The sequence below is a fragment of the Gopherus flavomarginatus genome, chromosome 5, assembly GCF_025201925.1.
Source record: "Gopherus flavomarginatus isolate rGopFla2 chromosome 5, rGopFla2.mat.asm, whole genome shotgun sequence".
Taxonomy (NCBI): domain Eukaryota; kingdom Metazoa; phylum Chordata; order Testudines; family Testudinidae; genus Gopherus; species Gopherus flavomarginatus.
This window is the reverse complement of record NC_066621.1, coordinates 48,427,184-48,452,663: the sequence shown is the minus strand read 5'-3', so window position 1 is coordinate 48,452,663 and position 25,480 is coordinate 48,427,184. Positions and strand designations below refer to the sequence as shown.

General features: G+C 39.0%; 1 protein-coding gene across 8 annotated transcripts in view; it reads right to left on the bottom strand.

The window, feature by feature from the left end:
* The window catches only part of AP2A2 (adaptor related protein complex 2 subunit alpha 2), a 90,164-nt gene that overhangs the window by 42,367 nt on the left and 22,317 nt on the right, over nt 1-25,480 (bottom strand). For all 8 annotated transcript variants that reach the window (XM_050952833.1, XM_050952832.1, XM_050952834.1 and 5 more), the window contains exons 2-5: nt 23,183-23,251; nt 4,685-4,827; nt 3,734-3,927; nt 983-1,112 (exon numbers count right to left, since the gene is read on the bottom strand). In XM_050952833.1, the coding sequence (XP_050808790.1) occupies nt 983-1,112; nt 3,734-3,927; nt 4,685-4,827; nt 23,183-23,251 (536 nt within the window). The remainder of the gene's footprint in view (nt 1-982; nt 1,113-3,733; nt 3,928-4,684; nt 4,828-23,182; nt 23,252-25,480) is intronic.

Here is a 25,480-nt window from a genome sequence, read left to right as displayed (position 1 = left end):
AGTAGCCCTATCAAAGATCAGAAAAGCAGTATTTCAGTCTAATTCTGAATGCTAAAACAAATATACATTCCAAGTAAGGTTCAGTAAAAAGAAATTATGCAATGGAAGAAAGCAAACAGCTAGGAAGGAGCGATCATGCTTTTGCAAGAGGAGCATGGAAGAACGGATGCCTACTCCAATTGTGACAGCAGGCTAGCTGCAAGCATCTTGTCTGCTATGTTTCACTTATCTTGAAATGGGAACTTTAGATGGTTTGATTATTAAGTTTCAGTGTAGCTTAAGTACCCTTATATGCACTGATAACTGCTATTTTGAAATTACTGAACAGCAATATGCAATCACATCCATACCCAGGATGACAATGCTGCAATTTCAGGGTCTTGTCATTTTCCTATATTGATCGTAATAGGCACTTAATTTATACCACAGTCCTCACAAGCGGAGCTTTTAGGTGTTTGTGAAACATGCACACACACTTATATGGGACACAAGTTTTTTTTTAAAACCAGGCGTACAGTAGAACACATGGAAATACCAACCCTTTACTGATGTAGGTCTAAATACTGACTAATTCTAGACATTAAGAACCTTTCCCAGAGTAAGAAGAGCTCCGTGTAGCTAAAAAGCATGTCTCTTTCACCAACAGCAGCTGGTCCAATAAATGATATTACCTCACCCACTTGGTCTCTCTAATTCTAGACATGACTCTCAGGAACTGGTATAACTAATAACTGATTAAAAGAGAGGCTATGGGGTATCTTTATTTCTCCCTTTAGGAGAACTGCAATTCAACCTGTGTTTGTTTGTTTTTTTAAATACTCAGTGATGCAAAAATGTAGATAGTGGATATGAATTAGTCTCACAGCAATTTAAATAGTTTCCTTCGTTTAACATATTAATAGAAACTATGGATTTCCCCTACAGTGACTGGGCTAGACCACTGAATGGAATCCCAGAAGAAATAATGCTATCATAAGCTTACCAAATGCTGGTCATTGAGAAGATGCACCACCCTGGATGTCCAATCTCCCATGGGAACAAAGTCAGGAGAAGTTCTGTACAAACGCAGCAAGCACAAGGCAGCACTCTGCTTCACGCTATCCATGGTGTCGCTGAAAGATGAGAACACCTCTTTTCAGCTCAAATTAAGAGAGTCTTAGTACTACACAGTGGACCAGTATCTGGCCATGCTTTTCACAGGCCACTAAACACTATTATCCAGAAGTAAACAAGAATGGAAACCACCACAAAGGGTTTTAGTATTTTAAGTATTAGATCTCCTAGTTAATTATTCAAATTACTCTCAACTACTTTAGATGTGTTAAGTACTTTGATAAGTGGTTTAAAAATTTGGCTAGTTACACTAACTAGTGTAACTTCTTCTGTACCCTTTGCTAAACCCTATTTGGCAACGTGAAAGCAATAGTGAGACAACACTCCCTCATCTCCTAAAGCAACAGTACACAGGAGATTTTTCTTCACTCTATAGCTGGAAGTACACTAGTGTTAGAGATGTGATAAGACAGAGTAAAGCAATACCAATGATTTTCAGACAGAATACATTTGAAATTAGAGAAGGGATGAGAGTGAAACCAGGATATCAAGGTAGATGTTCGTAGTTGAAAAATGGTTTACAAATATTGTATGACCTTGATTTCCCAGAGAAGAGATACTAAAAGATGCTGTCTGGAGAGCACCATCAAACTCCATATACTTAATCTGCCTTGTCCATTAAGAATAACTCACAATCTTTGGGAAACGTGATTCATGAACAAGCTAATACATTTAAATTTCTAGGGCATCACTCGATTTCCATAGCGATATCCTGCTTGGCACCACATTATGGAACTAAACATTTTCCTTTCAGCCACATGACTTAAGATAAAATTAAATGCAGTCCTTTACTGTATGGGGAACTGGTAGCGAATCCTAAATTTAGATTTATTCAGATTTTAGTATTAAATACTTTTGAAATCCAACAAGGACAAAACCCTGAGGGCTAAACTGTCTTTTGCTTTCATGAAATTCTGTTCAGGCTTGGCTGAGCTCTGCAATGTTCAATCATCATTTATTTACCTTCTGTTGCTTGTGTACATCAGGAAAGTCAAAGTAACTGACCATGATTATTTTAACAAGCCAGGCCCATGCTGCTGTTGCTACAGCAACAGTATTACCACAACACTGTAGTAGGAGTAACTGGAAAATGCCAGAGCATTCATGAAAGTGACCAGGGAGAGGAAGGTGAAGAAGAGAGAGTCTTGCAGAGCCTGCTCCCTTCAGATCCAATACATGACTTAGTGTCCCAGCCTCCTTTGGGTGCCAGCACATGAGGCAGAAGCTTTAGGACTGCCTATGAGAGGATGGTGGATCCCTTGATGAAGATATATGACAGGGTATTGTTAGTTGCACACAAAGAAAATAGGTAGAAATTTAAAAAAAAATACACTGAGGAAGCTGCATACAAAAAAATCTTTGGAAGAATGGTTTTTAAGTGGCAAAGTCAAGCTCTTAAGTTAGAAAATGTTAGATTTACAATTGCATGTGCACAATTAAGGTTGCATGTGCATTGTGTTGCATTTTCTAATTATATGATCATATGCAATTTTTTCCACAGGATCCTTTGCATATTTCAGTGCCTAAAATGAACAAAGCCAGAATTAATCTTGCACAAGCAAGTACATCTGGCACTATCCGGAGGGCTTGACTTTACAACCCAATTATCTTTTTAGTATTCAATATATTCAATTATTTTTCTATTACAATGATGAGAGGTGAATGAGGCAACCAAAAATCTAGTTAGTATTTCAAAAAGTGTATGAGAAGAATCCATACAAATTAATAGTACTTAATACGAATAAAGAAAGCAGAAATGAACTGAATTACTACGTGGAGGTTTTCATTTCTTTTAAGTCCTGAGAATTCTCATGGACATAGGCCTAGTCCCATGATCATAATTTCTCTTTACACAGTTACTGATGAGAATTTCAGTTAGATAATAGATGCAAAACTTTGGTTTGGGCCACGGACTTGCTGGGCAAAATAGGGAAAAAAGATAAGTGGCAATTTAAAAGAAAAAAAAAGTCACTCAAATGATTTCCTGTGGATATAAAACTTTGCCTATTCCTATGTATACCTAGAAAGAACAAATGGATTTGGGGGGAAGCTTGAATATAGGGAGGTGGGGGGGAAGTTCTCACCTTCCTAATGAAATCATAGACACCAATAATGAGCTTCCAATGGAGTACATTTCTAATAAGGAAATCTGTAGTTGAAATATGGTGTTTTCAGATTCATTCACTGCCCATTTTATTAGGATTTATCTGAACAGGAAAAAAGGCAACAGCTTTTGTTTTCCCAGGCAAAATATTTTGGATCATACTTCTGGGACAAAAAGTAGATACTTTTTTTTTTAAAAATCATGTGGATAATGAACTGGACTCTGCAAAAAAAAAAATGCAATTTGGGTTATTAGCCAAGAGGTAATTAGGGCAACATTTTTTAACTTGTTAAATTGGTTAAGTTTTGATATCGATGTTTAGTCACTTAAGTAAGCAACCTAATTTTCAGGCATGTTGAGCACTTACTTTCAGTTCCTAATGACAGCAATTGCCATGTCTAGAACATCAGGTCACTTAGGTGCGTAAATATGGCTTTCAACCCCCAACTTCATGCTGAGAACCACTAGCACTACCTATCTTTGTGCAGTTGTTTCAAAATACAATACAATACATACCCAGCTACAAGTATTTTTGGAATTTCTCCAGCAAATGCTTCTGCCATTTCCCGGCTACCCACATTGGCTATACAATGCAAAGCTAGTCCCATGAAGGTGGGGTTGCGGCTGGCCAGGTCATTCTTGATTGCATTGTTTATCAAGCGGATCAGCTCACTGTTGGAGTTTACTAGCACGGAGATGAAAAGATATCCCTGTGGTTCAGAAAAGGGACAAGGAAAAAGTAATATTTCTGATAAATCAAGTCAGCTAAAACTAATTTTATGTCATTTGCTAATATTGTCAGGTATCCTATGTACTCATGCAATTCCCCTCCAGCAATACTTGTCCTTACAGCTCTCCCAAGAGTTCTATGTAAGTAAGTCCCTGGAATTTTAGTCCAATAATATTATAAAGAGGTCCAGAGTTGCAGAGTACAATAGCAATGTCTGGGGGCGGGGGTGTGTGTGTGTGGAAGAGAGAATCACATGTACATTCCGTTCAAATCATGTATTTTGCTCCTCAAAGACCCAAGCTCTGCTCAGTACTTGGTCACACACCATCACTTCACACGCACCTAGTAAACGCTAGGTTTTCCTGAGTCTAAAACGTCCAATGTTCTACTTAAAGAAAGTACCTTGTCTAATGGAATGTGTGTTTCTTGATAAGGTACATTAAAAATCTAACATGACTAGTCTTCTGTTGCAGTTAGTGCAATATTTATTTTAGAGGTTAAAAAGGCAAGAAAATCCATCAAAGTTACTTATCCAAACAAGTAAAGGACTCATCTGTACAGCTAAGTTACTCTGCAGTCCCAGCTAGAACCAAGCTAAGACCATGCAGAGAGAAGGCAAGGGGAAAAAAAGAATTTAGTTAAGAAGCTAGTTATACAGCGAGGCAGGACAGGATAGGCAACTAGGCAGTATGACATTTCATAGATATTTCCTTCTTCAGGGCTGATAAATTACTCACAATTTGTTTCTCTGTGTATCTGTTAGAACTTAGTAGGTTTACAGCCTCCATGTGGCCAAAGTCAATATCATGCCCCAGGAGGAAGATGAAAAGTAGCTTGCAGACATACTTTTTCTTACTGTAGCCATCCAGAGCCTTGTCACCTAGTAAACAATTAAGAAAAAAAGACATTTGAAAAAACAAGACTCTTTGAAATGCAGCACCGGCCATCATTTGTATATCTCTGTATAGCCACACATTAGCATTCTAGTACCACACAGCATCATTCAAGTTCTGCAGCATGTGCTAAATGTTGTTTCAAGAGTTCTAGTTTTATCCTATCAAGTTTCATTATTTATGTTTAAGGTTCTTTTGATCCATTAGATGGGAGAATCTATGGAAGTGATTATACAATACAAAAAAGTTATTGAGTAGCTTGACTACGTATTCTGATAGACACTTCTGACTGTAAAAAATTTAATACATTCAGATTTAAAACAACCTAAAGTGGTGTACAATACTTTTGAAGTAGCGCATGTTGTTCATTTTAAGAAATCTTTCACTGAAGATTTGACAAAACACAAAGCAAGCAAACACTGATCAGATGTCTCTACAAAACACTGGCACCAAAACACCGGTAACTGAATATACTAGGGCTGTCAATTAATCGCAATTAACTCATGCCATTAACTCAAAAAAATTAATCGTGAAATCATACTGTTAAACAATAGAATATCAATTGAAATTTATTAAATATTTCCGATGTTTTTCTACATTCATATATACTGTATTCTGTGTTGCAAATGAAATCAGAGTAAATTTTTATTACAAATATTTGCACTGTAAAAATGATAAACAATAGTGTATTTCAATTCATCTCATACAAGTACTGTAGTGCAATCTCTTTGTCGTGAAAGTGCAATTTACAAATGTAAATTTTTGTTACATAACTGCACTCAAAAACAAAGTCGGCTCAGTCCTACTTCTTGTTCAGCCAAATAGCTAAGACAAAGAAGTTGGTTTACATTTACATGAGATAATGCTGCCCTCTTTTTATTTACAATGTCACCAAAAAGCGAGAACAAGCATTTACATGGGACTTTTGCAAGGCACATTGCAACGTATTTAGGTGCCAGATATGCTAAACATTCGTATGCACCTTCCTGCTTTGGCCACCGTTCCAGAGGACACGCTTCCATGCTGATGTTGCTCATTAAAATAATAAAATGTGTTAATTAAATTTGTGATTGAACTCCTTGGGGGAGAATTTTAGGTCCTCTGCTCTGTTTTACCCACATTCTGCCATATATTTCATGTTACAGTAATCTGTGACGATGACCCAGCACATGTTAGTTTTAAGAACTCTTTCATTGAAGATTTGACCAAACACAAAGGTGGTACCAATGTACGATTTCTAAAAATAGCTACAGCACTCAGCCCAAGGTTTAAGAATCTGAAGTTCCTTCCAAAATCTAAGAGGGACGAGGTGTGGGGCATGCTTTCAGAAATCTTAAAACAGCAACACTCCAATGCAGAAACTACAGAACCCGAACGACCAAAAAAGAAAATCAACCTTCTGCTGTTGGCATCTGACTCAGTTAATGAAAATTAACATGCGTCAGTCTACACTGCTTTGGATTGTTATCGAGCAGAATTTTCATCAGTATGGAAGCATGTTCTTTGGAATGGTGGTTGAAGCATCAAGGGACATATGAATCTTTAGCAAATCTGGCATGCAAATATCTTGCAATGTTGGGGACAATAGGGCCACGAGAACGCCTGTTCTCACTTTCAGGTGACACTGTAAACAAGAAGCGGGCAGCATTATCTCCTGCAAATGTGAACAAACTTGTTTGTCTGAGCGATTGGCTGAACAAGAAGTAGGACTGAGTGGACTTGCAGGCTCTAAAATTTTACATTGTTTTATTTTTTAATCCAGTTTTTTAATACATAATTCCACCTTTATACGTTCAACTTTCATGATAAAGAGATTGCACTACAGTACTTGTATTAGGTGAACTGAAATTTCACATTTCTTTTGTTTTTTACAGTGCAAATACTTTTAATCAAAAATAAAAAGTGAGCACTATACACTCTATTTTGTTATAATTGAAATCAAAATATTTGAAAATGTAGAAAACATCAAAAAATATTTGCAAAATGATATTCTATTATCTTTTGAATCATATGAATAATCTTTTTAATTGTTTGACAGCCCTAGAATATACAAGTGTCAGTTTTGCCCCACAATCTGTGGAAATGGCAAAAGCCCAATACTCTGGATTAAGGCATTTAAGTATTCTGCAACAGTTAATGCATACATCAGGAAGTAGAGGAAGAGTCTGACCAAAAAAATTATTTTGATTATGCCTTTTTGTAAAGTCTGAAACATTACACTGACTATCATGTGTAAAGACCATAAGTTAAGATTAAGTTCCTCTTGAACACTTGCTATCCAGTCAGCTTTACAAGTCAAATTTCAAAATGGTTTAGATTACAAGGTTAAGGAGTTTTGTTAAAAAAAAAAAAAAAAAGGGGGGGGGGGAGGGGGGGCGGGAGGATGCTCTAAAATAGTTTACCTTTTATGATTGTAGTACAGACCTCTAAAATATGTACTTCTGAAAGCTCATCAGCATTATTTCCCAACCTTACTTTCTTTGTTAAAATCCTGTTGTAGTGAACAAATGACTAAATGGGAGGGGGGATATGATAGAGATCTATAAAATCATGAACGTCATGGAGAAATGAATAAAGAATACTTTATGTGAATACTCCTTCATATAACACAAGAACTAGGGGTCACCAAAGGAACTTAATAGGCAGCAGGTTTAAAACAAACGTAAGGAATTACTTCTTCACACAATGCACAGTCAACACGTGCAACTCATTGCCTGGAAATGTTGTGAAGGCCAAAAGTATAACTTGGTTCAAAAAAGAATTAGATAAGTTCATAGAAGATGGCTAATAGGTCCATCAGTGGCTAAGACATCAGGGACACAATCTCCACGCTCAGTGTCCCCCTAAACCTCCAAAAAAAATCAATCAATAAATAATGGGACTGGATGACAAGAGGTGGATCACTCAATAAATTGCCCTGTTCTGTTCATTCCCTCTGAATAATCTGGCACCAACCGCTGTCGGAAGACAGGATACTGGGCTAGATGGACCGTTGGTCTAACACAGTATGATCATTCTTATGTACTGAACAGTATAGCCAAAGCCAGCTAGCTGCAAGTGCAATCTTTCCAGCAGATCTGTTACAGTATAGGAATTATTTTCTTGTAGAGAAACATGAACACTGTGTCTTTTGGCCAACAGCCTCTTCCTTTCCCCATTCAAGCCTACAAGGAAATGTCTAATGATCAGACAGTTTCCTAGAGTTCTGTTTGTGTAACAAAATTTCAGGGAAAGAAGCTTTTAAAAAGTTTTTAGTTATTTTTGCCTCACTCAGAGTGAAACAGATATTTCTGTCAAATCAATGACCATTCTTTTTTGATGGGCAGCATTAGTCAGCACAGAACTGAATGGAATAAAGCCTTATATGAAAGCTTACATTATCCCAAAATCAGCTAAACCTAACTCACTGCATGTATTTAAAGGGCTGAGAAGAGATCAGCTAAACCTACAGCACCAGAATCAACAGGCCAGTTTTCAAACAAATCCATGTTTATGTAGTTAAAGAGGGGGCCCTGATTTTCAGAGGTGCAAAGTACCCACAACTCACTGACAGGTACTGATAATCAGGCCATTTAATTTGGTGGTTAAATATTGAGGAACTTCAGCATTCACATCTATGAAGATTTCCAAAATTGTTAAGAGTATACTATTACATAAATTCAGTTAGTTGCAGTTGACATAGCAAACTCAGTGACTGCATAAAGTGTCATAGATGAGTGCCTGGCATATTACAGATTAAGCCTACTGGCTGCAGTATTGCCAAAAAACCTGGGCGAGGCTCCGAAGAGCCATAAGATTGGGGGAGAGGAGGGGGATTGGGAGAGGGAGATATTTGTTTTTTCAGCCTTGAGGGTCCAAATTTTCAAGTTTCTCTACAAGTATGAAGGCTAACAAATTTTTAAAATTAGTGAAGATTTTCATGTTACCACTTAATTCCTGGAGTGAGGGCTTGAAGAAAATACCATACATCACTAGACTTGTGGGGAAAAAATGGAAAGAAACTGTTTTCTAACCTATATAAGGCAAGTGTTGATATGACAAACTGACAGAAGAAAAAAAAAAAACCCACATCACGATGACAAGCATGAAGAAGATCCCTTTACATAATCCAAAAATATCTTTATCTTATGGCAAACAAGATTGCCTTGACTTCTTGAGACCATGAGTGCCAGAACAATTAAATCAAGGATTTAAATTAGCCATGAATCATGCCTGTGCTTCTGCATATAGTACTCCTGGAGGGATTCTGTATCACTGCACAATGCAGAATTAATATTCTATGCCAAATTAAATTTTTCCCCATAGAACTGATGCTGCAGAGCTGCTGGCTGCCACTAGGGGCCGCTGGATCCAGCAGAGCCCAGCTCTCTAGACTCTGGCCACGTCCAGACTAGGAATTAAAATCGATTTTAGATACGCAACTTCAGCTACGGGAATAACGTAGCTGAAGTCGAATTTCTAAAATCGAGGTACTCACCAGTCTGGACGGCGCGGCATCGATGTCCGCGGCTCTCCGTGTCGATTCCGGAACTCCGTTTGGATTGATGGAGTTCCGGAATCGATGTAAGCGCGCTCGGGGATCGATACACCGCGTCCAGACTAGACGCGATATATCGATCCCCGAGCAATTGATTTTAACCCGCCGATGCCGCGGGTTAGTCTGGACGAGGGCTCTGTGAGGGAGGAGGTGAGGAGTGAAGGGGGAGCTGGAGGGTTCTGAGCAGCTGCAGTTCCCAGCAGGTCCTGAAGGAAGGAGGTGGCATGCAGAAAACTCTGTATAAGCCAAGGACCCAGAATCAGGCTGTTTCTCCCTCTGGATCACTTGGGCAGGGGGGAAGAGGGACGGAGGGGCTGGGTTGAGGGTGCTCTACAGCGGGGCTCTGAGAGATAGGAGGTGCATGTGTCTGAGACCAAAGGGGCTGTTTTCTCCCCCCAACGTGCCCAGCTGGCATGTGTGAAACACCCATGCTGAGGCACCCAACAAAACCATCATAGTGCCTTCCTTAACTCTCAATTCCTGGGGGAATCTGTTGTTTGTATTATTAAAGACATACTTGCTGACAGGGATTTTGAAACAAATTACTAAAAATTATTGAAACTAGCATGATTATATAGTGTTATTTTGACAAATAAACTACACAGAATTTTAAATTATTGTGCGCAGTGTTTTCAATTTCTTGGCGCAGTATTCCCACAGGAGTAATACAGAAGCAGCAACATAGGTCAACTGACAAAATAGTCCATGTTACTATGCTGGTCTTGCTGGGGAAGCACTACAGCAACAGCAGTACAGCCAGACAGGATCTTCTTTTGCTGATGGGGCAATCTATAAAGAAGCAACTGAAAAGAGCAAATAAATCTCTCCTTCCCTCAGCAATGAATCATGCTTACAACTCTGCTGATCCTGTGGAAAGACAGCACTATCAGCAACAGCAGTGGAGTGAAAATCCACTAGATTCATGCAACTGAGGGTACGTCTTCACTACCCACCGTATCGGCGGGTAGCAATCAATTGCTCGGGGATCGATATATCGTGTCTCACCTAGACGCGATATATCGATCCCCGAACACACTTATATCGATTCCGTAACTCCACCAACCCAAACAGAGTTGCGGAATCGACAGGGGGAGCCACGGACATCAATCCCGAGCCGTGAGGACTGTGAGTAATTCGATCTTAAGATACTTCGACTTCAGCTACGTTATTCACGTAGCTGAAGTTGCGTATCCAAGATCGATTTTCCCCCGTAGTGTAGACCAGCCCTGAGTGAAAAAGGAACAGCAGCACATTTAGGGCAGGGCAAGCAAACAAAGGAGGCAACAAGTGGAGGGAGAAGGTAGTAAAGAACAAGTGGGAGAGAAAATGTATTACTTAAATGTATTAATTAAATGTATTCTAATTCCATACAAAAAACTTTAAAAGGTTAAATTAAAGCTGAGGGCTAGTCTACACTGGCAACACTGAAGCGCTGCCGCGGCAGCGCTTTAAAGTGGCTTGTGTAATCACAACAGAGCGCTGGGAGAGAGCTCTCCTAGTGCTCTTAAAAAAAAAAAAAACACACACACACACCCACACACCTCCAGAAGGGGTGTAGCATGGCTCCCAGCAGTGGTGCACTGTTTACACTGGTGCTTTACAGAGCTGAAACTTGCTGCCTTCAAGGGAGTGTTTTTTCACATCCCTGAGCGAGAAAGTTGCAGTGCTGTAAAGTGCTAGTGTAGACAAGCCCTGAGTAGCAGTAGTTTATAGTCAAAGTATTACAGAGGATGTTTTAACTATCCCTAAAACAAGCAAACAAAAGGATACTGGATTTCTTTTAAGATTAAATTTAACCCAAACACATTAAAATGACAGAAATACACAGTTAAGGCATCCAAACAATCATAATCCTGCCTTGCTGTGATATTATGCAATAACCTTACACTTGTAATCTGAAATCACAAACATATTTATTAGTCACAAAAAAAGATGATTTTCAAGGACATTTTGTGCAGTAAGCAGAAGAGCACTGTGAGGAATGAGTGACTGCAGGTGCTGGTGACCATCTTTGCCAAGGGCAACACATGGCTTCCTTCTTAAAGAGAGCACAAGATGCCAGCCATTTTAAAAGAGGGCAATTAAGTTTTTCTGAAAATTGTTGTTCTACCTCGGCTAAACAACTTACAATTAAAGGGTTTAAAAAAAAATTCTATATTCACTTTATTCAAGGCATACTCAAGATTCAACTCCTTGTGAATGGACAACATCTGAGCTGAGATCATTCAGGACAAGAAAATCTGACAGTGCTACATTTCTTAAAGAATTCATTTTAAATTAATATTAACTGTTTAATTTATTTGTAAACTCTGAGAAAACACTGAAAGTGCTGTAATTGAGGAGAATACGGTGTATTCCACATACATAATTACATGGTTAAGCCCTTCTTTAAATGCAAACTTAATTTTACCTGTGGAGAGACACACAGGGCTTTCATGACCTGGGAACAAAGGAAACGAATAATGACACTTAGACTGTTGGCATCCACTGGTCAAGGAAGCAGGCAAACCTACCAACAACTGTGGTCAACAAGGGAAAGACCATCAGAATGATGGCTTTCCCAAGTGCTTGCTCCTAAAGATTTGTTTGTACGTTAAGGGTCTGGACTGCTGTGAAATTTTAATCTCAGTTGTCAGTGCTTCTTCACAAGACACTTCCAAATGGAGAAAATGAACAATGGTGTCTGAAGAAAAAGAGCCTGAACACCACAGCCTGCCCTCTTGGATTGGTAGTGGCACCCCTGAAGCTGTGCTGTTAAGTAGCAGTGAAGCAGACTGATATTTAGTTCTGCTGTCAGAAACCAAGTCCATCAGACTGTGGGAATGATCAAAGCAGAAGCCAAAGCCTCCTGTGGTGTGGGCTCATGTGCCAACACAGCCATTTGCAGTCTGCTCTTCTTTGAGTAAGGAAAGAAGGTGGTGATCCTCTCTCCTGGCACTTCTACTAATCTTTCAAACCAAGATTAGGAAAACAAAGCTTTTAAAAAGACAAGTCGCAGATGTTGCATCTACTTCACTGTTCTTCAATGAAGTACTAGGGCGAAAATTTCAGACTGGAGATACCCCTTTTTTGCCAGCTTGGCTTTCAAGAGAAGCAGCAGCTACCTATCAGCGTGGATAAAAATCAAACAGGTTTTTTTTCCCTCAAAAAAGCATTGTATCAAAAAAATCTGATCTTAATTAAAACTAAACCTCAAAGATATCTCATCATGGAATAGGGATTATAAATTCTAATTCTATACTATAAGACAACATATTCATGTCATGTTTAAGAAAAGTTTTGTAAATGAGTTCCAATAGTTCATGGATTAGGGACCCAATCGTATGGGGTTCCACAGGCTTCTGGATACACGGCTTCTTGGTCCTGCTTTGAGCAGGGGGTTGGACAAGATGACCTCCTGAGGTCTCTTCCAACCCTGATATTCTATGATAGAAAGATTAACCTAAATAATCTACCTAATGGGACTCAGTGCTCAGTCTAGAAGATACCATCAGAGATGCTTAGTTTTGCAGTTCTCAAACTGTGGATTTATGTCTCCAGAGGTAACATGCCTGTTAACAGCAAAAATGTTTGTTTGTTTAGAAAGAAAGAAAGGTGAGAAAGAAAGGTGAGAAAGAACAGACCTCAACTCTATTGTCCCTCTGCAAATTTGTGTACACAGAGTCAATCCCTGATCTCTCTCTAAAAGTGCCAAGTTTCAAAAAATTCAATGAATAGCAGATTGTTGGGGGCGGAATAGATCTGGACAAGGAGAAGAAGAAGTCTGAAGATAAATGTGAGAAGCAAGTGACATATGCTTATTTTGTTAAAATATTTTATGTTTGCTGTTCAAGAAAAAAAATCCAGAATACTTAACGTTGTTGTTTTTGTTAAATAAAACAATTTTAAATGTCTGTCTGGTGATGTTTTCCTCCTAATACAACATGGAAAGAAAATCCTCCAAATATTAATGATTAATCTGTTAAATTGGAGATAGTTCACCTCCCAATGACTTCATAAATATCTGCTTCAATTACTTTTTGATAAATGAAATAATCAAACAATTATTCATTTTCTGATACAGTCGTAAAACTAATCTGAAAAGTTTTCAAAATAAATCACTGTAGTGTTTGTACCGTGTACAAATTAAACCTACATCTATCTCTGAGTTGAAGAATATGTATCAAGATTATAACAACCAACAAGAACGCACTTTTATGTAGAAAACCATGATTAAATAGAGAGTCTTCCTGACTAGTGATTTAAATCATGATTTAAATTATTATTTAAAAATCAAATTCACCTGGCTACTTATTCATCTTGTACATGTGGCAGCAGAGATGGATATCTGAGGAAGAAGAATAATTTGTTTTAGGCTGTCAAGTAATTTTTAAAAAATCGTGATTAATCGCATTATTAAACAATAATAGAATACCACTTATTTAAATATTTTTGGATATTTTCTACATTTCAAATATATTGATTTCAATTAAAACACAGAATACAAAGTGTACAGTGCTCACGTTATAATTTTACTACAAATATTTGCACTGTAAAGAACAAAATAAATAGTATTTTTCAATCCCCCTATTGCAAGCACTGTAGTGCAATATTTTTATCACGAAAGTTGAATTTATAAATATAGAAGTATAGATGCTCCCCGACTTATGGAAGCGTTCCATTCCGGAACGCCTTGCATAACTCAAATTTTGCATAAGTTGGAAACGTATACCCAACCATTACGCAAAAAACTAAAAAAAAAACAAAACAAAAAACCCACCCTATTTCTAGCTTATGGAACTTTTTCCGTAAGTGCGGATTTGCATAAATCGGGGTTTGCGTAACCTGGGAGGCGTCTATTTTTTAAAAAAAAAAATCTGCACTCAAAAACAAAACAATGTAAAAAACTTTGGAGCCTACAAATACAAATACACTCCGTCCTACTTCTTGTTCAGCCAATGGCTCAGAAGAACAAGTTTGTTTACATTAGCAGAGGATAATGTTACCTGCTTCTTGTTTACAATGTCACCTGAAAGTGAGAATAGGCATTCCCATGGTTCAGCTGTAGCTGGCGTCGCAAGGTATTTACGTGCCAAATGCCCTAAAGATTCATATGTCCTCCAGGCTCCAACCACTATTCCAGAGTGCATGCATTCACTCTGATGACAGGTTCTGCTCAATAACGATTGAAAACAGTGCGAACTGACGCATGTTCATTTTTATCATCTGAGTCGGATGTCACCAGCAGAAGGTTGATTTTCTTTTTTTGGTGGTTTGGGTTCTGTAGTTTCCGCACTGGAGTGTTGCTCTTTTAAGACTTCTGAAAGCATGCTTCACACCTCGTCCCTGTGAGATTTTGGAAGGCACTTCAGATTCTTAAACCTTGGGTCGAGGGCCGTAACTATCTTTAGAAATCTCACATTGGTACCTTCTTTGAGTCTGTCAAATCTGCGGTGAAAGTGTTCTTAAAAACAAACAATATGTGCTAGGTCATCATTCGAGACTGCTATTAACATGAAATATATGGCAGAATTTGGGTAAAACAGGGCAGGAGACATACAATTCTACCCCAAAGAGTTCAGTCACAAAATTTAATTAACTTTAAAAAAAAAAAAAAAAAAAAAAAAAAAAAGAGCACCATCAGCATGGAAGCATGTTCTCTGGAATGATAGCCAAAGCATGAATGTTTAGCATATCTGGCACGTACATACCTTGTAATGACGGCTACAAAAGAGCCATGCAAACGAACGCCTGTTCTCACTTTCAGGTGACATTGTAAATAATAAGCAGACAGTATTATCTCATATAAATGCAAACAAATTTCTTTGTCTTAGCTATTTGGCTGAACAAGAAGTAGGACCGAGCAGACTTGTAGGCTCTAAAGTTTTACATAACTGTTTTGTTTTTGAGTGCAATATAACAAACAAAAATCTACATTTGTAAATTGCATTTTCAGGATAAAGAGATTGAACTACAGCACTTGTATGAAGTGAACTGAAAAATACTATTTCTTTTATAATTTATACAATGCAAATTTTTGTAATCCAAAAATAATATAAAGCGAGCAGTGTAAACTCTGTATTCCGTGTTGTACCTGAAATCAATATATTTGAAAATGTAGAAAAACATCCAAAAATATTTAATAAATTTCACTTGGTATTCTATTGGTTAACAGTTGATTAAAACTGACTAATTGCAAATAATTTTTTAAACCATGATTACTTTGAGTTAATTACAAGTTAACTGTGGTTAATCAACAGCCCTAGTTTGTTTCATTTTGTATTAAAATATAAAATCTAAGATGGATTCCAATTCCAAAGACTAAATTGAACTGTGCATAGTTTGTTTAAATAACCTTACTATACTTTGAACACAGCTTTGTTATTTTAAGTACTATAAGTTGTGAGAACTCAACAACAGCCCCACTTTAAACATATGCCTGGGCACACCTCAATTTGCGCAACTGAAGTCTCCATCCTAGCACTTATTCTGATTTTTTGCACAGTTTATTGTAGTCTGCATAAATACTCCTTGTCCATGCTGAATTTCACTACACAAAAAAACCCAGTGTTTTAGTGACAGTATTATATATTTTCCTCTAACCTCCAACAGCAAGTTCATATTTTATTGCTCACAGGAAACAGAAAGGAACAGGAAATGTTTTTCTTCTGATCAGGTTCTTTTCAATGAAAAATATATACGTAAGTTTCTGTAACAACTTATGTCTGAAATTCAGCAGAAACAGGAAGGATCCAAAGAATTCTGGTCAGCAGTTTCAACCACAGCAAACAGGACAAAAATGACTCCTCTTTCCCTAGAAAACTAGGTGTTCTTGTCATCTGATGGGAATTACTATCCATTGATGAGGCAAATTCCACTGTTGTAAAAGAAATTTTTCATGTTGGTGGCTAGAATTTGATAGGCTTAAAACTTCTTAAATAGCTAAAAATCATCATAATGCTTACACAAGGAAACAGAAATAAGGTATCATGGGCAATCTAAATTGTAGCATTTCTTAATTTTTAAGCGCTTGACTTTGTAACAGAAAAAAGTTCTTTAGCTTATGTAGTTTGCTTTTTTAAAAAAAAAGATGAAGATTAAAAACAAGTTATGTGAACTATAAGAATCTCATTATGCATCAGGAAGGATTGAACTCTGAACTCTCAGCACTGCAACACAGCTGGTGTTACAGAGCTACCTATGTTAGCTGGAGAAGGCAATCATTATTTGGTGGGCAGGAGAGGAGAAAAGAAGGGAAGGGACTCTGTGGGGCCACTTACTAGGCCTGAGGGAGCATGGCCCATCTCTCCCCAGAAAGTGGAGGAGTTCCTTCCCCACGTTCACTTCTCAGAGGGGTTATGAGCCACTGGAGCTATGTGCAATCCAGAGGGATTTTCAGAGAAGCCCAGCAAGACACTTGCTTCACAGCACAGTCCCAAGACAGGCTATCTGCTCCCAGGGCTCCCAATGCACTATGTACTGCTGCTTTGGCGGTGATTGGGAGGTGGGGGGTGATGGTGGTGGTATTAGCCCAGCTTCTGATTAGAATGTGTATGCTCCATAATTCTCAGCAACATTTGTTCAGCATTCTAACAAAAGCAGAGAAAACTCTGGGCCATCTTTTTCACAGATACATGGCAGAGATTCACTGGAAATAATGGAAGTGCTAGATCTTCTCAGAAAAGGTCACAAGGACCTTTTATAATGAAAGCATTAGGCAACAAATATGGGGAAGCTAATAACAATCCCTATAATAAAAGGGTGCTACGTTTGCAAAAACCAACCAAAAACACACAACATACTTTTCTGTGCTAGTGTATAATTAAGCCACTATGCATTCTCTAAGACCGTGTCTACACTACCACTTACGGCAGCAAAAGTTATGTGGCTCCGAGGTGTGTGTGGGTGGAGGGGGGCAAAAGCCCCCTGAGCAATGTGGCAGTATACACAGTGCTATGTCGCCCACCAACATAGCTACTGCCGCTTGTGGAGGTGTGTCATAAACAGATAGTTAAGGGTTAATGTCTCTTACCTGTGAAGGGTTAAAAACAGAGAACCAAGCACCTGACCAGGGGATCAATCAGGAAACAAGATACTTTTAAATCTCGGTGGAGGGAAGCCTTTGTGTGTGTTTTTTGGGTTTTGCTTTGTTCTCTCTGGGTCCTGGAAGGGACTAGACGTGCAACCAGGTTTCTTGCTAATCTCCCTGCTACAGTCTCTTATATATTCAAAATAGTGAGTATTAAGGAACAGGCGGTTATAGTCTTTTTAATTGGTTTTCTTTATTTGCAAATGTGTATCTGGCTGGTAGAGTTTTAATGTGTATTTGGCTGAAAGTATTTTAAATTGTATTTCTGCTGGAGGAGGCTTTTTCTCCAGTTTCTATAAGCTGGCAGACCCTGTAACTTTTACCATCTAAATTGCAGAGAACTTTTACTCTCTCTTTTTTTTATTAAAAGTTTTGCTTTTAAGACCTGTCTGATTTTTCCCCTTGTTGAGGCTCAAGGGAATTGAGTCTGTACTTAACAGGAAAGGTGAAGGGAGGGGAAAAGGGGGAATCCCTTTGTTTTAGATTCACGGAGCTTGAATCTGTTTTGCCTCTGGGTGGGGGTGGGAGGAAAACGGACATTCCTCCCTGTTTTAAGATTCAAGGAGTTTGAATCACTTTAGTCTTCCAGGGTAACCCAGGGAGGGAAATCCTAGGAGAGGCACGGGTGAGGGAAAGAGTTTACTTTCCTTGTGTTAAGATCCAGGAGGTCCCCAGGGAAGGTTTTGGGGGGGACCAGAGTGTATCAGGCACTGGAATTCCTGATTGGTGGCAGCTTATCAGATCTAACCAGGTAATTAAGCTTAGAGAAATTCATGCTGGCACCCCAACTTTTGGACTCTAAGGTTCAGATTGGGGAAAGATACTATGACAAGGTGGTTTCATTATGTTGACGGGAGAGCTCTCTCATCGGCATAAAGCAGCTACAGAAGCAATCTTACAGTGGTGCAGCAGCATTAGAACAGCTGTGCTGCTGTAAGCATGCAGAGGCTTAAGTCATCAAGTGCTTAATGGCTATGCCTCCAGTTACTACCATAGCAGTGTTTAAAATATGTTGCTTTATCAAGGATTTGAACACTTTGTACACAATATTGGATATACTATTTTTAGCCAGTTCACAATTCTTAATGGGGTGCTGGGACAGATTTTAATGGCTAAAAAATAAAGGCAGGTGATGAAATTGATGCTAGAGTTATAACAGGATTTTTTCCCCTCCAGATATGGAAAGCTGTCAAGGGAGGGCATAGGCACAACCAAGAGAGGAGAATATACAAAAAGGAAATATAGTTTATTGATCTGTGAAATAAAGACCTGTAAAGAAGACAGATACAACAGGCAGCAGGGTATGCTAAAAACATAGTTTAAAAAAAAAAAAAAGAGATAATGAAATAAAGCAAGCACACAATTTCACTGGAAGATGTACCACCAATTTTGGCTTGGGGAGACAACAGGTCACTGCTAATGGGAACAGACTCAAATTGCTCCTTAATATTAGGCATACAAGCAGATCTAATGATCAAGTAAAAGTGCTACAGTGATTCAAAGATTTTAAGAATTTTAATCCCTGTTCCACAACAACATTCACTTATCTATGTTCCCCTCCATCAATTAACAAGCTCTGCTTTCAGAATAAAGGACACTTTTGTTAACCAGCAGAAAATGTCCCTGAGGAGGGGAGATTACAACATATAAATAATATGGATCAGGGCTAGCTGAAGGCAACTTCAGTGAAGACTGCACAACTCAAGTGAATTTTAGAAAGCCACTTCTGTTCAATGTTCGGGAAATGCCAACATGAAAAACCTATAATAGCAACAAGAGGAAGACTTAACTTTGATGAATACTTACAAATTTGGCTCCATATAAGCAGCTGTGGAACTACAACTTGTCTACAAATAGCTTTTAAAAAGAAAAACCACACACAAGCCACAATGCTCACGCTTTCCTGGAAAGTCACTGTAATTAATATTTTCTCAATCTGCACAGAAACATGGCAGATTTTTAAAAAGCTTATATTGGGGAAAGAAGAGAGTCTCAGCCCTAAAAATTCCTCAACTGAGGAAGAGTCAGCTTTACAAGGGAAAGAGTTTTTAAAATAAGAAATTCAACACATTAACATTTTGGAATTGTAAATGTTTATGTAATGACCTTCAGTGCTAATGACTCAGTGAAATTCTACTAGCAGAAAGCAGCCATATTAACACAGTGTAATCTGGTACCCTGCAATGCGTACAGTTATCCCATATGCTATCTATCTACATATGCTCTAAAGTTTTTCATTTGATAAAAAAAGTCAGTTACAGAGAGACGTGTGGGTTGGGACCCAGCTTCAAATACCAAAACAACAACTTTTAAATTCTCATTCTTGTGATTAAAATAAGCTTGCAGGAGTAATAATGTAGGATTTTGAATGCCACCCTTGAAAAAAAAAATCAGTCAAATTAATTTGAGCTCTATGGGTAATTGGTTTATTTCTGCAGACTTGCATTTATGTGGCTCGGTGACAAAGAATATTAAGGTAATTTGTAATATCTTAGTAAATTTCACCTATTGATTTAGTCCTCTTCCCGAAACACTGATTTCCCCACCCTTTGTGTTTTTTTAGTGGAGCTGCAGTCCAAGCTGTGTTTTGTTTGCTTCCTTGATAGTGCACTAATGATGTGCACCTGAAAAAAAAATAAAAAATCCAGAGAATGGCATTCATCAAGCTATAGATTTCAAGGGAGTTTAGGGATACTTGCACTTGAAGTCACATGTGCAATCCATTGAGCCCTTTAAGTTAAAGATTCTTCTTGTGCATATTTAATAAAGTAGATGTGGCCAGAAAGTCTGACTAACATTTTAATAAAAAGTCTTGACTAGCTCTAAAGGAAACTGAGGACATTTCTTATTTCTTAGAAAGTGGAGATACTTAAGTGAGCCTTTGGCCCTAAAGCAGAAGTCAAGTCTCCCTTCTTTCAATGTATGGGGTATTCCAGGGTCCGAATAGTACCATTGTAAACATGAAAAAATAAATCTTTGAACTATATGGAGAATGAAGGGCCATGCACACTGACTAGAGATAGTTTTTCAGCCACATAAGGAGATATCAGGTTCTTGAACTATATGCCCCACATGGGATGACAGATAAAGGAAGATGTGTTTGGAATGAAGGATGGGTAATCTGAAAGAGGTTATGCCTGACGCAGTGGTTCTGACATGAGACTAGGGCTCATAAATAGCAGGTGGACTGTTCAGCTGGCACTATACAGGAGAGAGTAGAGATGGTGGCAGTCTGTGGCTCATACTGGAAATCTAGATAGGGTATGCATGTAAAAGTGTCTAGCTCATAGTTAAAAGGTTAGTAGGAATATGTGATCAGAATGGGAGTTGAGTGGATTTTAGAACCATGATTTGGAGTTCTAGTTTGTGTTTTAAAATGTTAGAATAGTTAAAAATTTAAGAGGCACAATATTCTCAACTTAATGACAATTAAGTAGAGTCAAACTTAAATATTTTGAAAAATAGTTTGTTAGGGAAAATTTGACTGATTAGCATTGTGTTACATATTTTGGTATTAGCCACAAGCATTAGCTAATGACATGGCATGGTTATGTCTGATCCCCTGCAGAAAATGGAATGAAGAGCTGAGAAGATGTGCCATTTTTAGAAAAGTCATATTAATATACAAATAGAGAGACTAGAGATTACATCAGCAATATGGTGGGCTGTGCAAAACCTCACATCAGACAGGATTTACGCCAACACTAAACAGATTGTCAATGAACTGAATAAGTCAAGCATCCAACCATGCTATCCGGACCATTATAACCTATTATATGAAGTTCAGAACATACTTCTAATCCTCCCCTCCACCCCAATTATCTGCACAGAACCTCCTGCAAGTCAGTTTGTAACATGGCTATTAGGACAATACCAAGGATTTATAATGGGGAGCAATACAATCATGAACACTCAGAGCCTTGCCTACACACACCATTCTGTACCTGCAACACCACCACCATAACCAGTGCCATGGCTGACAATGGTAGTATTACTGCAGATAAGGTTCAAAGCAAATAATCCTGACGAAGTATAAAAGACTGCTTAGCCAAGTCTACAGAAATATAACTATTATCAACAATTGTAGGCAAGACGTTGGAGACTGAAGTGATCCTATAATACTGATATTGTTTGCCTCTAGGTCTGGGCATGTACAGAACATACTAGTATTAGATAAAAAGGTCTGATGCTCTAATATAATGCAATCTTGTGACTGTCACTTCTCATTGAAGAAAATTATTTCATTGATGTACTGTCACTGCAGTGCATGTTTCTGCTCCAGTTCACCAAATACTGCATTTAGGCTGCAAAATAGCCAATTCAGAAAATATTTAAATGACAGCAGCTGCTGTGAACTGTGAAAACTTTGCCTGTTTATTAAAGCTTTCTGTTAAAAGCAGTAAACATTCTGATCGGTTTGAAGACATCTCTGATAATCAGTATCATGTTGAATCGGAACAATGTTTATCAACAAAAAATGTTTGTGTGATGTCTACTATCACTTGCAGTCATTAATCTTAATGTGTTTCTCTTCTAGAAGCCACCTGTATCACTTTCCCTAGACACTTATTTCTGCAAAAGAAGACTGTTAATTAGCACGTGAACTAGAGTCCGTTTGCTTCCAACATACTTTACTAACAAGATGCTTCATATCTAAAGACTTTGCCTGACAAAATAAACAACCCAGATAAACAAATTTGAAGTCTGCTGCTTTTACAGTTTTAAATACACCAAATCTTAGGACTATTGAAAGGTTATCAAGAGAGCAGAGCCCAGAAGTGCTGTATCTACTAAGTCTGAAATATACTGCAGGCAGATCAGTAAAATGTGCACGTCAGGATCTCCTGGCTATTCACTGAGGCCTGTGGCATATAAAAATGCTATGCTGGGAGCACACCGGTGCTTTTTGTCGCAAAACTTTTGTCATTCATAGGGGATGTTTTTAAGACAAACCCTAAGTGAACGATTACTCTGATTAGAAATAGCACTATTTGTGATAGAGAACGTAAGACTCTTGGGGAGCTTTTGAGAAAAACCTTTAGAACAGGTTTACCATATAGTAAATTCGGAGATGCAGACAACTTTCACTCCTTTACACATTACTATTGTCATATATGCAACCCTCAGTATAACAAGTCAATATAAACATTTATTGAGTGAAGAAGCTGCTGGTGAAACACTGCATTAGGAAAGGGCAGCAGCCACTAGCAACTCCACAAACCACATACTTAAATTCAGAACGTTTAGGACTCTTGGATGAGATTACAACTGTAGGTATATATGATGTACTAAATATACACTTGAGGTATAGTTTTAATACTACATAACGTGGAAGCTAAGTGTTCTCTAGCCTTCGCTTTATAAGAATGCTTAGTATTGCTTAAGTTTTATTACTATATTAAAATTTAAAACTGCTTATGTTGAACCTAATTTTAGAAGCCCTGTTAAAAGGTCATTGATAGACCTATCCTCCATGAATTTATCTAGTTCTTTTTTGAACCCTGTTATAGTCTTGGCTTTCACAACATCCTCTGTCAAGGAGTGCCAGAGGTTGACAGATCATTTAGAATGGACAACTGCTCAGTTTTCAGTATTATATTTTGACAGATGACACTAGCATTTTGCTCACTTGAGACCAGAACAAGGAAGAAAAATGAAAGACATGATGAGATGAGAGAATAAAGTATAGGATAAAAAGACAAAGATAAAGATTTGAAGGTACTTAAGATACACTTACCTTTAAATTTTGACCGAATGTTTGCCAGTTCTTTGTTTATCCTCTTTATCTCTGCTTCTTTGCTTTTGCCTGAAAAATCAAGACAATTTACATCAAGGGTTGGCATTTCAAACAGCTCCTAAATTGACTAATTCTTTCAGCACAGCTTTTTCAAACTTACCACTCATCCACTAAAAGTGGAGGTATTGGTAGAATCTCCTCCCCCCCCCCCAGCAACAATCAACTACAAAGTGAACACCAAGTGTAGTACTTTAACATATTCTGGGGAAATGGAAAGTCTTTTTTTTTTTTTTTTTTTTAATTAAAAAGGCTTATCACTCTGCTCTCCCACATTAAAGCATCCAGAGAACAAAGTTTCAGAGTATTTGACAAATAGCCAAAAGTTGAAAAAAAAGTCTGATTTTTAACTTATTACTCAGAATAAAAATCATGCATGGCATAATTTTCAAAATAAGAAGTCAGTGCTTTCGAAAGGTTTGCCTATAATTTATTGCATATAGCTTTTGTGCGTGCTGCTCTTTTACAAGAAGGGGGGAGGGGGAGAAGAGGAATTCCAGGATTCAGATTTCCAGGCAGCAGCAGTAGCCAACACTACTCCTGCCCTCACTCGTGCATTTAGCTAGAACGCCCTGACCCAGGGCCCATGCTTTCTATGTAGTCACATTGCTGCACAGTTTACTGCACAATTCACTAGTTTTCAAGAGTGCCACAAATTTAATGCTGACCATGTGGAGCATCAAAAACTCCCTCTGCAGCAAAGGAAGGCAATAAGCAGTGATGTAAAATAACGTAGCCAGACGGATGGACGAGAGATACCTAGGGTAACTGGTTGTCCAGGTGAGGGAGCTAGGGCCAGGGGAACGTTTCCAAGGATACTCCTGCCTTTGAAGTTAGTGGAATCCCAGGGGCCAACACAATTCAAACCAGCTTTTTACCTTTTACTTAAATGCAAGGTTCAGAGGAACTTAAAAAGCTGTGGAGCTTTACTACAGGTCTTGCAAATACCTGAAAGTGATGAAGACTAAAGGAAAATTCAGTTCTACCATCAATACTTCTGTTACCAGGGCCATCCTTACCCGTATGCAAACTACGTAGCTGCATAGGGCACCAGTAAATTTGGGGCAATTTGGGCAAGGCTGGGAGCCACAGGAGCAGAGCGGAACAGGCTGTGGCTGGGTCACTCCACTTCCCGCCAACCCATGAGTGCGGGGTCGGGCCCACCCTGCAATCATCGGGCAGCAAGAAGTAGGGCAACCCAGCCCCAACATGTCCGCTCCACTGGCTAGTGCTGGGAGGCAGTTTTCCCCCTGCCCCAAAGCCTGTGCCTGCCCCCACCCCCCGCACAGGCCTTGGGCAGGAGCAGGACCCATGGGAGGGCTCTGTAGGGCATCACAATGTCTAGGAATGGCCTTGTCTATTACATTACAATAATGAAAGCACAGAATGAGTAGTATGTGCACTGGTGCTTTCGTACTCTACCAACAAAGGGTAAACAAAACAAGTATATCAAGCAAAAAGTATAGCAATGACTAGGTAATGTAACTTGTCCCATTGAAGGTTCTGTTTGCCACTTTGACAGTAGTAGCTGTGAGAGTTATGTGGCTTTCCATTCTGTAGCTACACCTAGAAGCTACACCTAGACCCATTTATGGCACCAAAATCCTGGTGAAGTCCAGGCAAATGTTGGGCAATGCTTCCATTAAACAGCACAACAATGCAAGAGGACAATTAGGTAGGCCAAAATAATGGCCTAACCATAGAGTTGCCAGGTTGCCAAAATGCCCAGTCGAAAAGGAACCCTGATGGCTGCAGTCAGCACTGCTGACCGGGCCGTTTGAAGTCCAGTCAGTGGCGCAGCAGGACTAAGGCAGACTTCCTGCCTACAATGGCTTTGTGCAGCTCCCAGAAGCAGTGGTATGCCCCCACCCTACCCTCCCCCACGAAGTGGCAGCCAGATCCGCTCCAACTGCCAGATCTGCAACTCCTGCTGGCAGGGAACCACAGCCAGTGTGAGATGCGGGGACGGCACCTGTGAATGGGGCAGTGCGCAGAGCTGCCTGGCCACATCTTCACATAGGAGCTGGAGAGGGGAAATGCCACTGCTTCCAGGAGCTGCTTGAGGTAACCACCGCCCAGAACCTGCGCCCCTGACCCCTCCCATGCCCCAACCCCCTTCCCAAGCCCTGATCCCCCTCCTGCCCTCTGAACAACTCTGTCCCAACCCAGAGCACCCCAAATCCCTCATTCCTGGCCCCACACCCCTGGCTGTAGCCCTCACCTCCCCCACCTCAAGCCCCT